The 18,320-nt window shown below is 41.9% G+C and overlaps 1 protein-coding gene across 3 annotated transcripts; it reads left to right on the top strand.

Annotated features, from left to right (window-relative positions):
• The first annotated feature begins 3,508 nt into the window (after positions 1-3,508).
• Positions 3,509-17,833, top strand: cpsf2 (cleavage and polyadenylation specific factor 2). 3 transcript variants are annotated; one of them, XM_062468390.1, is made up of 15 exons: positions 3,509-3,642; positions 4,251-4,420; positions 4,531-4,690; positions 4,782-4,887; positions 5,000-5,129; positions 5,238-5,353; positions 5,523-5,710; positions 5,964-6,254; positions 6,434-6,534; positions 6,648-6,851; positions 7,757-7,909; positions 14,087-14,312; positions 15,580-15,897; positions 16,266-16,400; positions 17,384-17,833. In XM_062468390.1, exons 2-15 carry the CDS (start codon positions 4,272-4,274, stop codon positions 17,474-17,476), a joined length of 2,370 nt encoding a protein of 789 aa, XP_062324374.1. In that variant the 5' UTR covers positions 3,509-3,642; positions 4,251-4,271; the 3' UTR covers positions 17,477-17,833. The 3 variants fall into 3 exon arrangements, with proteins under 3 accessions (XP_062324374.1, XP_062324372.1, XP_062324373.1); XM_062468388.1 differs by lacking the exon at positions 3,509-3,642 and adding an exon at positions 3,752-3,945; XM_062468389.1 differs by lacking the exon at positions 3,509-3,642 and adding an exon at positions 3,752-3,945 and having other exon boundaries at positions 4,173-4,420.
• Positions 17,834-18,320: the final 487 nt, after the last annotated feature.

Genomic DNA, 18,320 nt, shown 5'->3' with positions numbered 1-18,320 from the left:
GAAAAATTATCACAACCAAAATATGTAAATATCCTATGCCTGTTGACTTTCCCAGATTTGGCAAATAGGCCTATTTGTTTTTTTAATGTTGAGTAGCTAGTCTGACAATAATAAGAAGGCATTTGGACTTATCTGAAGTAGGCTAAATGTAAAATAACAGCATTCTAGTAGTGATGGGGAAACAAAGCTTTCCGAAGCAACAAGCTATTTGACACAATTGTGTGTTCAGGTTCTTATTAGAGGCTCTGGGGGGGGGGGGGGGGATAGCTGGGGTGGGTCATTTGGCTGTAGCCTAGATATAGGGGTGTTTTGGCGGGCATCAATCTCTCTGTATTACTTCATGCTCGAGGTCAACAATACATGTCGTTGAGTAAGCAGCAGGTCAAGAGCGATTAAGCATCGGTATTAGAATTGATCTGTTATAAGTTAAGGCGTAGACAGTGGCCTAAAACTGTCTTGTGTATTGATAATAAATAGGACTCCCACCGGTTGACTCCCGACTCCTCGATTAGCATCCCGGCTAGGGGTGTTAGAATATTATCTGAGGTCTAGCTAAATCGTTACGGAATGTTTTCCTTCTCTTGAGGAGAGACGCTGTCTAAATCGAATGCTTGCACCACGTCATTGCTCAGTGCCCGTAACAATTTCGCTCTGTAGCTTAACCTAAACCAACTAACTCGACTTCGCACTACATTACCCATGATTCTTCGCACACACATGTTGACCAAACGTATTCCAAGACAACAGCTCTTGGTCTCATAAAAATGGCAAATGAAAGCAGAGAGGCAGACTCAGCGACTACATCTGATGCACCTTATTATTTTTTGCGGGATTTTTACACACAGTAAACACACACCTTAAAACTATGAAATGAACTGAACTATGAACTAGTTCAGAATTTAAATGGTGAACTATGAACGTGAACTATTCATGTTTACTTGTATGAACAGAACTTTGAACGAGTACGTGAGAAGTATGAACGTGCACAACACTGACAGCTAGTTGCAAGCGTGCAAGAGTTTCGGAGCTAGGAACAAGCTTCTGCGCAAGACCGGACGAGTCGGTCTGGAAAGATGGCGCGGTCCATTTCGCGCTCTCGCTCGCCTCACTGCTAGCCTGGTCCTAACCAGACTCTCGTACATTTCATTTGGACAGAGAGTCTGGGCTCGCTCCATTGACAAGCGTTGACTTCCTTGTAGGCGGGTACTCTGTTGAAGTTTAAAACTATTGGATCTGCCCAGAGCCACTCTGATCTGCCATAACCAATCGCTAGCGTTCGCCTCAGCCAATTCCTTCACCACTACTGTAACAGAGCTAGCTGCCGTAGCTGGAAAATCAAACTTCCCGAACCCCGTGGGGAGGAGGGCCACAACATCATGGCCACCAACAAAACTCAGCAAAACTTGTTCTTGCTCCGGCTTTAGTTTATAGATATTCGGCAGTGTTGCCACAACGGACTTTCTCCGCCGCCATTACGGAACTACAACACAAACTAGCGCACAACATCAACGTCATCGTTCTCAGCCACTCCCTCTGTTCGCTGATTCGCCGGTAGAAAATCAACCGGAGACATCTGACTTACATACCTCATGGCCAGACCTAGTACAGAAGCAAAATCAAAATTGAGCGGAAGTACGTAGGAGGGCAGAGCCAGGCTACCTCACTGCGCCACTGAGCACTTTTTATAGAAATTAATGGGGACGCCATCTTGAAAGTGAAGCCTTGCTGTGTCTACTTGTATATAAGTCAATGATTGGGACACCACTTACTCTCACGTGAACGCGCAAAACTAAGGGCTAGGGGTAAGACAGAGTATTGGGATTTGGCCTTAAGCTTGATCTTCTATGTCTTAATGTGTGAAGACTTAAATGATCATAACCAGGGTTCTAAATTAACTTTTTTGATCACCAGCCAATGTGGTTGGTAACAATCAGAATTTCCACTAGCCAAATTCTTTCCGGTGAAAATAAGAACAATTATGAGTTTCACTGAATGCATTTGATCATTTTATTAACATTGTTGGCATGAAAAACACATAAAATTAAGTAAAATGAAGCACAGAAGTATGATGCAAGGGTATGTGAAATCACCAACACGTGACTAAGTAAGGACACGATTTATTGTAAATGGCTAAAACGTCCATTCGCGTCATGAGATTGACTCCTGCCCATGCATTTACAGTAACGTTTTGTCCTAAACAGGCATTAATTAAACTGACCTAATATACTCTTTATTAAGAACAGTGTATTTACATTACAGAAGACTGTGGCTGTAAGCAACATATTTTTTCTTATGCGTAGACTAACGTTACATGCAGCAATCCTTACAAAACATGACAACATTTTCATTGTCAAACACAAGCCATTCCCCGACCCGTCAGCCATTTGGCATTACATTTTCTTTTCTTCGTTTCTCTAGTGCTATCAATATCCTCATCCCCTGCCTCGTTCCTCTTCTCGCCCCAGAAGTTTGTCCTAACCACCGCCGCATTAACCCTTGTGTTATCTTCGGGTCATTCTGACCCATCAGTCATTGTGACCCACCGTCGTATTGCGACAGATTTACCGCATACAAAGACAAAGTGAAGCATTTTCTTTTAACCGTTGGGCTGTCTCAGACCCCCCACATTGCAAAGGTTAAAAGAAAATTATTTTAATTTGTTTTTGTATTGGGTAAAATTGGGTAAACACAACGATGGTTCGTTATGAACCTTTGGGTCATGTGACCCGAAGGCAGCACGAGGGTTAAGTTAACTTTTTACTTTACTACTCTAGCTAGCTCTTATTACCTCCTATGATCCGCTATGCTTCGTTTTACTTCTTCCTTGTGTTTTCTGGTGGACGCTCCGTTCGTTTCCACGGTTTCTTGCGCCGGTTTCACTTCAACTGCGCGCAGCCAATGGGCGTATAAAACGTTATCACGTAGCATTACGGCACAGTGTTCATGGGAAACGTAGGAAGTACTGCCAGGGGGATAAATGACCGAGAACCATGCCGAGAACAGAGCCTTATGTATCATTCATGTAATGCCTCATGTATCACCGGCCAAACTGGCTAGTGAGTTTTTATTAACAGCCGCCAAAATTAATTTTAACCCGCATTTGGCGGGTGTTAATTTAGAACCCTGATCATAACTCATTACAGAGTTCATCCTTGGAGGGTAAAGAGTTAAATTGGTGGAGTTCACTCGCAACCACGCAAGCGATTCCCCCGGCTCCATAAATGATTTATGGAAAGCTTCGCTTCGCTCAAATCGCGTCGCTCTGGACAGCCTCGAGCACGTGTGTCATAAATCTGACCTATGACACTGGATCCTCATATAATTCCTGAGATTCGTTTTTTTCTATTTCTCTCTCTCTCTCTCCCTCTATTATAAACAAGAAAACGAACAGGATAGAAATTGTACAACCAACTACAGGAAAAAAAGCATTATTCAGCAGAGGAGTGCATGAACACGACGTCTCTTTCGTCCTGGACAAACTCCCTTTAGAGCCCCACCTAGTGGATTAAATTACACCGCGACCCTGCTAGGATGGCTGTCTTGTTTTACAGGACTATGTAACCCTAGCTCAGCCGGACCCACAGAACAAGTACTAGTTGTACATACCTGATGTGTGGCTGGACCCCGTGGAGTGGGTTAGTGGTAAGTTCCTTTTTTTATTTATTGTTTTATTTGGATATTTACTGCGTTAAACTGAAATGAATCACTCGGGTAACAGTAGGTGGCGGTATATGCACCTTGAACAGGATGCAACCCGTCGCCAACCAAATCAAAAGAAGAAGTGTGTGCTAAATAATTTCAGAACGACGCCGTGATGTTAAAATGATAACATATCAAGTGTGGATTCACTTCGTTAAAATTAAGTTTATATTTGTGTAATATTGAATGGTCGTTATCAGTTTGTTTTCAGCCAATCATCTTACTTTAGAATAGCTGGTAGTTCAGGTACAGTAGCCATCTTTGTTACGTTAGCTGAAAATGCTAGCTAGATACTTTGCTTGCTAGCTCTCTAGTTTATCATCCCATACGTGCTGGATATGTAGCTATAGCTAGATTAAATGAGGTATTGCCACATTGAGAAGCAAGGTTTGCTTGCTGCGATACTAGAGTGGGCTGCCAGGTTTATTCTGGGTTGTCTAATCACTCTACCCATGTGATCATTTTTGTTACAGAATGAAGCCCTATACACAGTGATCAAACTACCAGCTGATTGGCCATAACAGTTCTGCCACTCTTGTACTTGCATGCAGACAGTGGGATAACAAAGGAGAATGACGTCTATCATCAAGTTAACGGCAGTGTCAGGGGTGCAGGAGGAGTCGGCCCTTTGTTACCTTCTGCAGGTGGACGAGTTCCGCTTCCTCCTGGACTGCGGTTGGGATGAGAGTTTCTCCATGGACATTATTGATGCGATGAAAAGGTATGCATCCACTTGTATTCTTATTTACGTTTATTTGAACCCACAAGTCACTTGGGCCAGGTTTTGCATTTTCCGATGTTATGAAATATGTGTCTTCCTCTATTCTTCAGATATGTACACCAGGTTGATGCTGTGCTCCTCTCCCACCCAGACCCACTGCATCTTGGAGCCCTCCCCTATGCGGTGGGGAAGCTGGGGCTCAACTGTACCATATATGCGACTATTCCTGTCTACAAAATGGGTCAAATGTTCATGTATGACCTCTACCAGGTGTGGAAAATACAGAAGCTTGCATTACATGCATGTTTGCTGTCTGCAGTTTCTACCCCTAAAGTTATCATTAAATGTTGTTGTTTTGTAGTCTCGCAATAACAGTGAGGATTTCAGTCTATTTACCCTTGATGATGTGGACTCTGCATTTGACAAAATTCAGCAGTTGAAGTACTCACAGATTGTCAATCTGAAAGGTGGGTTAACTAAATTTAAGGCAACCTTGCAATGGTAAGGTTGAAATATCAATATAATTTTAGCTATATCTCCGCACCCCCCCACCCCCCACACACACACACATACCGACAGGTAAAGGCCATGGTCTATCCATCACCCCACTCCCTGCTGGTCACATGATTGGAGGCACCATTTGGAAGATTGTAAAGGATGGGGAGGAGGAAATTGTTTACGCTGTAGACTTCAACCACAAAAGAGAAATGTAAGTGTAGAAAGCATTTGTTTCAGTGGCTGAAATATTAAGAGTTCTTAAAAGCTGATCAGTTATCTCATGTCTTTCTCATGTTTTGCTTTTTAAAATGTATTTCAGCCACCTGAATGGATGTACATTGGAGACTGTGAGCCGTCCTTCTTTACTCATCACAGACTCTTTCAATGCCACATATGTGCAGCCACGTCGCAAACAGAGAGACGAGCAGCTTCTCAGTAAGTTGGGAACATGGGGAGGGAGCAATGGAAATATAACAACTGTCTCATTCTCTTTTCTCAAAAATTATCCTTCAGTTAGAGAAAACTTCCACCTGGATCTGTATAATAGTTTTTTCAATTTATACAGTTCTGTGTAAAAAGATAATAGGCACATTTTCTCCCTCAGCCAATGTGATGGAGACCCTTCGTGGCGACGGAAATGTCCTTATTGCTGTGGATACGGCAGGGCGCGTGTTGGAGCTGGCTCAACTGTTGGACCAGATCTGGAGAACAAAGGATGCAGGACTTGGTGTATACTCTTTAGCCCTGCTCAATAACGTCAGCTACAATGTGGTGGAGTTCTCCAAGTCACAGGTCTCAGCCATCATTTTCCAATACAGAATTAACATACAGCCCAAATTGTCATTCCTTCAACAAATCATCATCTCATTTCACACAAATTATCATTATCCAAACATAACTATACTGTAGACAGACATGTCATTAAACTTACAGCTGGTCAAAGTCTTGTAGTTAAAATGTATTTAATACTTAATTTGGTTTATACCACATTCCTTATTTGGCATAAACCAATCCTAACATTTGTAATTGTTATGTCTCACTGCAGGTAGAGTGGATGAGTGACAAGCTCATGAGGTGCTTTGAAGACAAAAGGAATAACCCCTTCCAGTTCCGCCACCTGTCCCTGTGCCACAGTCTAGCAGACCTTGCTCGTGTCCCCAGCCCAAAGGTAGTGTTATGCAGCCAGCCTGACCTGGAGTCTGGCTTCTCCCGAGAGCTCTTCATCCAGTGGTCCCAGGATGCCAAAAACTCTGTCATTCTGACTTTCCGCACTACACCTGGAACTCTCGCTCGCTATCTCATCGACAACCCCGGGGAGAAGATGCTGGACCTGGAGGTGAGATCTGGGGCAGAGCAGCCAAAAGGGTTGTCTCTCCGGCGCTGGTTCAGGGTTCTTTTTTTTTGTTGTTGCAGAAAGTGCTCCTAAGCAAATCCTGTGTGTCTATTTTAACCCATGTAAACAGCATTATGCCATTGAAACATTCACATGATTTATCTTTTTCGTCCTGGTGTCAGATTAGGAAACGAGTGAAATTGGAAGGCAAGGAGCTGGAGGAATACTTGGAGAAGGATAAAATTAAGAAAGAAGCTGCCAAAAAACTGGAACAAGCTAAAGAGTGAGTCACAGTTTTTGTCCAAGCATATTTTCAATTTTGCCTATTGCATACACTTACGAGTGGTAGTGAAATGTTATTATCTCGTACATTTTCATGTTTGTGTGTTGGTGCAGGGTAGATGTTGATTCTAGTGATGAGAGTGACATGGAAGATGACCTTGAACAGCCTGCCGTGTTGAAGACCAAACACCATGACCTAATGATGAAGGGAGAGGGGGGGCGCAAGGGCAGCTTCTTCAAACAAGCAAAGAAGTCCTACCCTATGTTTCCTACACACGAGGAAAGGATCAAATGGGACGAGTATGGAGAAATTATCAGGTACGGTTAACATGTACTTTGGGCTTTTTCACCATCCAAACAGTCAGATTTTCCCTGAGAGATATAAGGTTTTTAAGGGCCGAAACAAAATACATAAACATAAATAATTATATAATTCAATACTTAAATAGATGAATACATATATAATGGTATAATACAATGCTTACATGAATTAATAATTATATAATTTAATGCTTAACTGACACCATAAATAAATACATTACAAGTTAAACAATACATTAAATATATAAATGTTCAATGTATGTGTATTTATTCACATATTTGTACATTTATTTATTCATTCGTATATTTATTTATTTACTTAATCACACATTTATTTATTTATACTTTCATTTATCAATAGTGTAGCTTGCTGCAGCAAAACAAATCTGTCAACTTCATCAAGTCAGGGGGCAGGTTTAAGCCTCTGACTGGAATCATATCAACCTGCAGCCTCAGTACCTTTATTATATATTTATATATTTTTTTTTGGCCTTTAAAAGCCTCCATAGGTTTGTGATACCACACAAATATGCATGATACACTGAGTTATTTCAGCACAGACAAGGTTTCAAACGTCTTGTAGGTCACAATCATCATAGGCAGAAAGGTGGCTTAAACAAGCCTTGATCAAAAAATACTTATCTTTGTCTTCATATACAAGGCTCTACTTCAGAAGCTTCTCCCACACTTAACTTCCTTGATAGCTTTTAGACACACAGGTCCTAATACTCAGAACGGGTTAACCTCCAAGGACAACCTGATCAGATCAGTAAAAATGGTTTACTGTTCCTGAAACTAAAGAATTTTTGTAGTTAAAATAATTGTTAAATAAAATACACAAACTAACAACTTGATCAAAATGACTGTGCCTCACACTATTATCACTCCATGTTTTTTATTAGGCCAGAGGAGTTTCTGGTGCCAGAGCTACAAGCCACAGAGGAGGAGAAAACCAAGCTGGAATCGGGGATGGCCAATGGGGATGAGCCAATGGACCAGGACCTCTCAGTCGTACCAACTAAATGCACCTCTACCACAGAGACTATTGAGATCAAGTACGTAGCCACACTTAAAGATCGTGTAAAGCAAATTCCATGATTTGCTTCTCAGTACATTATGTAGGTGTGAAATTAGTTCCTAAAAGAATGTGCAAAGCGCGAAAACTTTGTCGCACTGAAATGTGGAGTTAGACCGTAGAACAGTTTCTCTTCCGTTTTCGGATCAGGTTTTAATGGGCGGAACCCAAAAAAATCCTATCTACGTCATTTTGACCCATCTACGTCAGATCACTGAATGGTTCCTTCTGCTGTACTGTTATTGTAGCCTACATCAGCTAGCTAGCTAGCTTCAGGATGTCTCCCTCCACCCGCAACTGCATCTTCCCTGCAAGAACTTCAGCTGCGCTGCAACGCTATTTAATTTCCCTATTGATGAGGAAAGTAAAAATAGGTGGATTGATTTTGTGAAGAGCCACGCTGATGGAGAGCTTCGGATAAAACTCCAACAGCCGCCTCTGCAGTGACCATTTCATGGTGGATAGTTTTAACCCTTGTGCTGCCTTCGGGTCACATGACCCAAAGGTTCATAACGAACCATCGTTGTGTTTACCCAATACAAAAACAAATAAAAAATATAGCTGCAAGCAGCAATGTGGTGGCCAAGCAGGTCAGATAAACCAGAAGAAACTTTCGACATCTAGTAATTCAGTTCTATTTTGACATGTCAAGGTGATTGTGGTCTGACGATAATCTGTGCCAAATTAGGTGAATATTTGGTATTCACCAAAACGTTTTACATCAATTCAGCTGGTATCACAATTTAACATGTGTCAGACACGGGATCGCCCCCTAGAGGTTAGATGACACAACCTTTTGTGGACCTCTTTGAAACAGGGTCCCGAGCACCTGTACCAAGTTTGATAGTTTTTCAATTCAGCGAATATTTCCTGAGATATGATCTTCATCGCCGACTTTGATCAGCTTTACCGGAATGTGAAAAGGTTTGTGAGGCTTGATCTGAAGATAAATGGTGCAGAGTTTTTGCTTATTGCAGCGCCACCTAGAGGTGAAATGGCATGACCTATTTTGGACCTCTTTAGAACAGAGTCCCTAGTCCTTATACCAAATTTGGTGTCAATGCAGTAAAGAGGTGCTGAGATATGACCTCACTTCTTTTATGGTGGCTTGGTTGACGACTTTGATTGGCTGTTCCAGTCAAGTGTAGAAAATCAAAAAAACGTGATGTCTTTTGTGAGGCTTGATCTGAAGATGATCTGTGCCAAATTTGGTGAAGATTGGACAAACTTTATAGGAGAGGTAGCGAAAAAACGTTATATTCAAAATGGCGGCCACATCAATTCAGCCACATCAATTTTATTGGCTGTAACTAACAAACGGTTGCGAAATCTGGTGAATATTGGATACATTGTGTAGGAGTAGGGAAAAAAGTTTAATTCATTAATTCAAAATGGCGGCCTCATCAATTCGTCTGGTATCATGCGTTAACATGCGTCAGACACGGGATCTCCTAAGATATCACGAGACATAGGAATCACTTAAATACGACAAACAGATCAACAGTTATTGGTCAAAACACAGTTTTGCCTATTGTAGCGCCCCCTAGAACTCAAATGACCCTAACTTTTTCGGACCTCTTCATAACAGGGTCATGAATCCATACACCAAGTTTAGAGTCAATGCATCAAAGATTCACTAAGATATGACCTCACTTCCCTTTTTCCGGATCAGTTGCTGAATTTGATTGGCTGTAACTAACAAACGGTTGCGAAAATCAAATCTCCAGGGGATACATTTTGTGAGGCTTGGTCTGAAGATCATCTGTGGCAATTTTGAAGAAGATTCGTCAAGAATTGTAGGAGGAGTAGCGAAAAAACGCTTTTCCTTAACATTCAAAATGGCGGAGAATCTATATGACTGGGTATGACGTCATAGAGTGCGTTGAACTTGTCTTGATCCAGGGAATCCAATGATGCCTCATTTTGGAAAATGCGGCATATGGTTCAAAGGTAACGTGTGTAAACACACCTTCAACTTTGACCCATTGGTGGTGCTAAATGGTTAGAATGGGAGACATGAAACTTGGTGAAATTGATGAGGGGACTGGTCCCAAAGTGTGCCAAATTTCACAACTTCTGACCATGTGGTTCTAGGGGCTGCCATAGACTCCCATGGCAGAAGAAGATGTGTAATAATAATAATAATAAATATAGCTGCAAGCAGCAATGGGGTGGCCAAGCAGGTCAGATGACCCAGAAGAAACTTTCGACATCCTCAGAAGTGTTCCGAGTACACGCAGCAAGTTTGGCGTGAATCCATCAAAGATTTGCTGAGATACGACACAACTTTCTGTTTGTCGGCTCTGCTGCCGATTTCGATTGGCTGTACCGGACAAACGGTTTCCAAAATCTAAAATCATTTTGATAGTTTGTGTGAGGATTGCATTGACTATAGCTTATAGCTTGATTACAGGTAGCTAGCGACTGCGGTGTACCTGGCTTCCTTTGCAGTGGCTTACAGTGTCGCTAAACAGAGAATCAGAGACATGACAAGCTCGTCGGCTTTGGCTGGATTCGAACCTCTGACGTTGCCGTTGCCAGGACACCAACTTATCCTAGTGAGCGATTCTCAGTGCTGCAAATCACAGTTGAGTTACTGGGTAAAAATATCAGCAGTTTTTCCTGTGGCAAGCGGTTGTCCGATTTGGCCCGAGTTTAAACAGCTGTAATTCAGTCCTATTTTGACATGTCAAGGTGATTGTGGTCTGAATATAATCTCTCCCAAATTTGGTGAATATTTGATATATTTTGTAGGAGGAGTAGGACAAAAACGTTTTATTAATTCATTCAAAATGGCGGCATCAATTCGGCTGGTATCACAAGTTAACATGTGTCAGACATGGGATCGCCCCCCTAGAGGTTAGAGGACACATATCTACAAAGCACAATAAATCTGACTCTTCTTGAGTATAGATCCCCTGAGAATGAAACATTATCATTACCATTATACTGTTAGACAGCTACTGTGGCATACCTGGCTTCACTAAACAGATAAACCAATATCATGACATGCTTGATGACTGTGGCTGGGTTCGAACCTATGACCTTGCACTTCAGAGGAACCCATCTTATCACAGTGAGCTATTATCACTGCAGGGAAATGCAGTGTTCAGTTACTGTATAAAAAAAAGTAAGCAGTTTCTCCTGTGGGAAGCGTTGTCAGATTTGACCCGAGTATAAAAAGCTGTAATTCAGTCCTATTTTGACATGTCAAGGTGATTGTGGTCTGAAAATGATTTGATTACATGTCCATGAAAATAGGAGCAATGGCGAACGAGGAGTTTGTTTTTATGAAAATTCAAAATGGCCGACGCCCAAAATGGCGGACACGAGACAGTGTGATATATTTCGACTTAGTATGCCACGTAGAATCAGAAGAGACCAATCTTGTGATTTATGACAAATCTGTTCAGAATTTATGATGCAAGAAATCCGATGCACTGGCTAGATGTAGCATCACTATATCTACAAAGCACAATAAATTTGACTCTTCATGGGTATAAATCCCCTGAGAATGAAACATTATCGTGACCATTATGATTATACTGCTCGACAGCTACTGTCGCATACCTGGCTTCACTAAACAGATAAACCAGTTAGTGATGGGCATTCCGGCTCTTTTTCGTGAGCCGGCTCGTATGGCTCAGCTCACCAAAAAGAGCCGGCTCTTTTGGCTCCCGAACGGCTCTTTAAAAAATACATGTTTTAACTATGAATTTGACTATGATGGGTGTGAAAACAATTTGAATTAAATTATGAAATGAAATCATACTCAACCGTAACCACATATCTTTAAAAATGCATTGATTTGTCATGGCTCTCCTCCGAGTTTTGACTACTCTCTGACTGTGTGTGAGTTGGCTCGGCCCTCCCTCATGCAGGATTGACAGGAACAGAATGTGAGGATGATTGTGTGCGCCTTTAAGCCTACAAGTATTTTTTTGTTGTTATTTGAATTAGTCAATTATTTTAAATACAATGAAAATTCATTATTTCATAATCATTTAGTTTTTATAGTCTGTATTAATCTATAAAAAATAGTCGGCTCTTCAGATATGCGAGCCAGCTCCCGACGTTCACCTTCAAGAGCCGGCTCTTAGAGCCGGATCGTTCGCGAACGACCCATCACTAAAACCAGTATCATGACATGCTTGAGACTTTGGCTGGATTCGAACCTACGACCTTGCACTTCAAAGGAGCCCGTCTTATCCCAGTGCGCCATTTTCAACGCTGGGAATTGCTGTGTACAGTTACTGTATACAAAAAGTAAGCCGTTTTCCTGTGGCACGTGTGGTCAGATTTGGCCCAAGTTGTTGCCCCAACAGCTCTAATTCAGTCCTATTTTGACATGTCCAGGTGATTGTGGTCTGAAGATAATCTGTTCCAAATCTGGTGAATATTGGATACATTGTGTAGGAGTAGGGAAAAAAGTTTAATTCATTCATTCAAAATGGCGGCCTCATCAATTCGTCTGGTATCATGCGTTAACATGCGTCAGACACGGGATCTCCTAAGATATCACGAGACATAGGAATCACTTAAATACGACAAACAGATCAACAGTTATTGGTCAAAACACAGTTTTGCCTATTGTAGCTCCCCCTAGAACTCAAATGACCCTACCTTTTTCGGACCTCTTAATAACAGGGTCATGAATCCATACACCAAGTTTAGAGTCAATGCATCAAAGATTCACTAAGATATGACCTCACTTCCCTTTTTCAGGATCAGTTGCTGAATTTAATTGGCTGTATCTAACAAACGGTTGCGAAAATCAAAGCTCCAGTGGATAACGTTTGTGACGCTTGGTCTGAAGATCATCTGTGGCAATTTTGAAGAAGATTCAACAAGAATTGTAGGAGGAGTAGCGAAAAAACGTTTCTCCTTAACATTCAAAATGGCGGAGAATCTATATGACTGGGTATGACGTCATAGAGTGCCTGTTGAACTTGTCTTGATCCAGGGAATCCAATGATACCTCGTTTTGGAAAATGCGGCATATGGTTCAAAAGTAACGTGTGTAAACACACCTTCAACTTTGACCCATTGGTGGCGCTAGAGGGTTTGAAATGGAGACATGAAACTTGGTGAAATTGATGAGGGGACTGGTCCCAAAGAGTGTGCCAAATTTCACAACTTCTGACCATGTGGTTCTAGGGGCTGCCATAGACTCCCATGGCAGATGTGTAATAATAATAATAATAATACGTAGAAACCCTTAAGGTGGCTTTGCCGCTTCGCGGCTTGGCCACCAATAATTTTATTTTAACCTTTGCAATGTGGGGGGTCTGAGACAGCCCAACGGTTAAAAGAAAATGCTTCACTTTGTTTTTGTATACGGTAAAGTTGTCGCAATACGACAGTGGGTCACAATGACTGATAGGTCAGAATGACCCGAAGATAACACAAGGGTTAACATGAACCAGAGACAGACGGGGTTCAGGGACACACGGAGCCGTACCGAGCATCGCCCCTCCGGCCGTTCATCCTCCGGTCGCACCTGGACCATCCACCGCCGCCAGCAGTTCATCACTCAGTTCTGTGTGCTTGTTATAATTATACTAGATAACTTTTCCAGAGGTATCTCTGCTATGAGTTAGTGCAAACCGCTAACTTGATATTAGGCTACTCGGTGTAGAATGATGGTATTTTGGTGAAATGGTATAATGTGCTAGAAGTAGTTGGAGAGCTCTCTGTCTGCTGTCTCTGGTGTCCATTTTTACTCCTGTGTTACAGCTCAGGGTAACAATTAATTTATATGCATCTGTATGTTTCACTCATTGAACAAATAAATTATAATTCTATACTGTTTTGGCTTGACGTAGCGTCCATTATCTGGGTTGTAGGTAGGCAGTGAGGGGCGGAGCTTCAGCTCCTTCAGGCGACATGCCCCCCCAGTCTCAAGCAGATAAGAGTGATGATTTTCTCATGATTTCAAAGCCTTATTTAACATACTTGTCTGTGTTTTTTTTCATTCGAATTTGAAAGGGTAGTTAATAACACATTCTTCTGTGGTGTGGTGAACTTAAAACCCGTTTTCAATTCCACTTCACAGGATCTTTAATGAATGATTAGGTTGTACATTTTGTTGCATATTTGAGTTGTCAGATAGTAATGCAGTCTAGTCTAAGTACTCTGTGTCACTGTCCTTCTGTAGAGCAAGAGTGACATACATTGACTACGAGGGACGGTCTGATGGAGACTCAATCAAGAAGATCATCAATCAGATGAAGCCACGGCAGCTGGTGATCGTCCGTGGCCCTCCTGAAGCAAGTCTGGACCTGTCTGAGTCGTGCAAGGCCTTCAGCGGCAAGGATATCAAGGTCTACACACCCAAACTGCAGGAGACAGTGGACGCCACCAGCGAGACACACATCTACCAGGTCAGACCTGCAGAATCCATGCTGTTTTACTTTTCTATACTACTAGACTATACATTGCTTATATCAATAAGATTTCAATCCAGAAGCTATTTTGTATACAATACACTTTCCTACAATGTAGGGGTGTCACAATACCAAAAATTCAGTAGTCGGTGCGAATACCAGTAAAATAACATGATTCTCGATGCCGATTTCGATACCACGGTAAAAAAATAAAATAATCTAAGATTCCATGTACTTGAAACATTAACTTCTTTATTAAAATACTTGAAAATATCAAAATGTAATAACAAGACATAAAAACATGTGCAATATGGCATAGAACAACATAACAAAGTGCAATTAATGCTCATAGTACAACAACTAGTGTCCCCAGACACATTCCAGACATCTTTTCAAAAGGTACTGTGCAAAAACAACAACAGTGCAAAACAAAACAGTGCAGCCATTCAGCAAACCAGATGAACATGGTTTATTTTTTTCTTCATAGCGTTGCACACCTCTTTTTGGCTAGTTCAAAGTTTTTAGAGAGGAAAACTAACATGTCAACATGGGCTTGGGGTAAATCGATCTCATATTTGAAATTAATTCATCCAGATTAATCACAATTAATTAGCCTAATTGCGGCAAATTTTCAGATCGGTCACTCGCAAATCGTCTTTTACATCGAGTTGGCATCGTAAAAAAAGTTGGGGGGGGGTAATCGTATATTGACAAACCAATTGCATATTCATTTGTCACTTTATTAAACTAGGCTATTCCGTGAATTTTGCTAGTTTTGACATGATACTTGACAAGATGTTCTCTTTCTCTCTCCCCTTAACCGCTAACGTTAAAACTAATGTATAAGTTACGTACATAACATAAGCCATTGTAACATGTGCCCACCATCCCAAACATCATGTAACGTGTATTTCAGTATGACAGATAAAAAAAACGGAAAACGTTAATTCTTTGGATGTTGTTAATATGAATCAGAACTCGCATCAGTTCCTGAGACGCAGCGCCGATGTTGCTAACACTGGCATCGATTCTAACAATGGCATTGTTGCTAACACTGGCATTGTTGCCTACGGTGCCTCAAAAAATGGGCAATGTCGTGTTTTGTCATTTTAGAACCGGAAGGTTTTGGTAGTATCTGTTCTTGTGACATCCCTACTACAACGATGCCACTAAGTGCCTCAAAAAGGTTGAGCCCCTAAACGTGAGTCTTCTATAAACAGAAAGTACTCTAACAGGGTTTATCGTGTTGTTTATTCCTCTCCAGGTGCGGTTGAAAGACTCGCTGGTGAGTTCTTTACAGTTCTGCCGGGCCAAGGATACGGAGCTCGCGTGGATTGATGGCGTTCTAGACATGCGAGTGGTCAAGGTAGACACAGGTGTGCTACCTGAGGAGGGCGCCGTGGAGGAGGCAGAGGATGGCGAGCTGGCTATGGATGTGGCCCCCGATCCTGGCATGGCTGACCAAAGTGCTGTGGTGGCTGCCCAACAACGGGCCATCAAGACCCTGTTCGGGGAGGACGAGAGAGAATCTTCAGAGGAGAGTGATGTCATCCCCACTCTGGAGCCCTTACCCCCCCAAGAGGTAAGGGGGAAGTGAAAGGACGTAGGGAATAATTGTCCTTATTGAAGATGGAAAGAGGTAGTTGACCCACAAGTTAGTGACAGGCATGAGTTGCTCTCAGGACTGGTCAGATAGATAGGATAAGTAGAGATGTGAGTTGACCCACTAGAGACAGACAGACCCACTTTTGGGTGGGTCTGTCTGGGAAAATTGAAAGGACAGGGTGGATAAGTAGTCAATGGTTTACTGGACATACAAAGTGAAAGATGCATTGTACAAGAGAAAGATATGTTGAGAGGAGTCCACGGACATCAGATAATCTGTTGATCATCTAATCTGGATTGAAGCATGCTGTGTTTTGATTCTGACTGGTCTTACCTAACCTCCAGATTCCAGGGCATCAGTCGGTGTTCATCAATGAGCCGCGCCTGTCAGACTTCAAGCAGGTCTTGCTGAGAGAAGGCATTCAGGCTGAGTTTGTAGGTGGTGTGCTGGTGTGCAACAACATGGTGGCCGTCCGCAGGGTGAGTGTCTGTCCTTCGTCCTGGCACAGTCAGTCAGCCCCACTCCCTCTGTAATGAAGGCCACTACCAGGCCGTGTATGAGGTTGAAGGAGCTGTTGGAAATGCTATGAAATTTCTGTCTGGATGGGATGTTTGTTTGGATGACATGGGCATAAATAGAATGCCAATTCCATACGGCATGTGCAAACAAACATTCCATCCAGCCTTGTCTATGTGTAGAGATACTAGGATGGCTTTTCAAGTCTGTTGTTGTGGCTCTTCCAAATGTGCCACCAAGCAAGGACTCGGTTGAAATGACTGTATTAGTGTTGTTAGAGCACATGCTGTTTGGTAAGCTTTGTATTCAGTTTTAATTTGAGGTTGATACTGATTTGCACTTTTGTAAATGTCTTCACATACTGTCCTTCTGTTGGATAAACTGGAAGCGTGTTCTTAGTACCGTATTTTTCCGGAGTATAAGTCGCATCAGTCAACAAATGTGTCATGAAGAGGAAAAAAGCATATATAAGTCGCACTGGACTATAAATGGCATTTATTTAGAAATGTATTTAACAAAATCCAAGACCAAGAACAGACATTTAATCTGGAAAGGCAGTTATTCAACTACACAAAAGCACACAAAACACAGGTTAAATAGGTGTCCGGTATGTTAACATAACACATTAACAGTTTATCAGCTACACAATAGCGTAAAGAACATACCTTGGAGGCTGAATAGGCTAAATTAACATAACATGCTAGCGAGTCCAACAAGCAAGTTACCGGTTAACTAGTTCACCAAGCTCCCGATCTCATTCCACATCACTGAATCTGTTGAATCTGTTGGTTCATGTCAGTCAGTATGAATTAACATTTAAAAACATGTTAAATTATACATATTTTGAACTATGAAAAAAAAAGTGTGACTTATGGTCTGGAAAATACGGTAAGTGTTGCATTCATGTGAACCCAGGTGACCCTTTATGTATTCCTGCATCCTACAGACGGAAGCGGGACGCATCGGCCTGGAAGGCTGCCTGTGCGATGACTACTATAAGATTCGGGAGCTTCTATATCAGCAGTATGCTGTGGTTTAGGGGGACAGCAGAGAGACAGAGCAGCATCGGCTGCCGTTATTCTACAGAGACATTCCGTTTTTTTACCCAGTGGATTTTACCCAGTGGACCACAGTGTACTACTCGGGCTACCTGAAGCCCCTCAGGCATCTCCAGCTGTTTCCACATCCAACCACACTGTGGATCCAGCTTGTTTTTTTCAATTTACCATGTATTTTTATAGTGAGTTTACCTGCCTGAAGTGAGAGGCAGATGCTGTCCCTGAATCACCTCATAGTGTTAGTATGCCTCAAAGCCCAGCTATGCTCCTGTTCAGGCCGGCCAAAACTGTTTATCACTGTTCCTCTGTTCCTTTTGTCATTAAAATGTTTAAAATCATCATTGTCATTTTAATAATTATTTTCCCAGTGAATTGAATCATCCTCACAGAAGTACTGTTCTGGGATGAGAGTGGAGTTTAGTGTGTACTGTTCTCCAAAAGACCTTGTCGTGTTCCTGCACTGGCTTTGCTGCCTTTTTGTGTTAGCACCAGTTGGAGACATATTTCAGCTGCTTCTGCCCACTTAAGTCCAACTGACACCCTTAATTCAGGGGAATTATTAGTTGTCGCCCAGTTTGTGAAAACAAATTACATGAAATAAAATTTGGTTAAGTTGTCTTCGCACGACACTAAAATCCAAATATATTATTATTATTAGTGCAATGACTATGTCCAAACTTTGTTGAAAGGGCATGTAAGATATAATGAGGTGGTTCTGTGGTAGACGAGGTTCTGAGGTTTTCTGCTTGTTTATGTCCACTGCAGCAGAGTTGTCATATTGTCTCGGTCTATTCCATTCACAGTGTTATGTGAATCCTTGGGGTG

Source organism: Osmerus eperlanus, chromosome 8 (assembly GCF_963692335.1).
Source record: "Osmerus eperlanus chromosome 8, fOsmEpe2.1, whole genome shotgun sequence".
Taxonomy (NCBI): domain Eukaryota; kingdom Metazoa; phylum Chordata; class Actinopteri; order Osmeriformes; family Osmeridae; genus Osmerus; species Osmerus eperlanus.
This window is presented reverse-complemented; position numbering and strand designations above follow the sequence as displayed.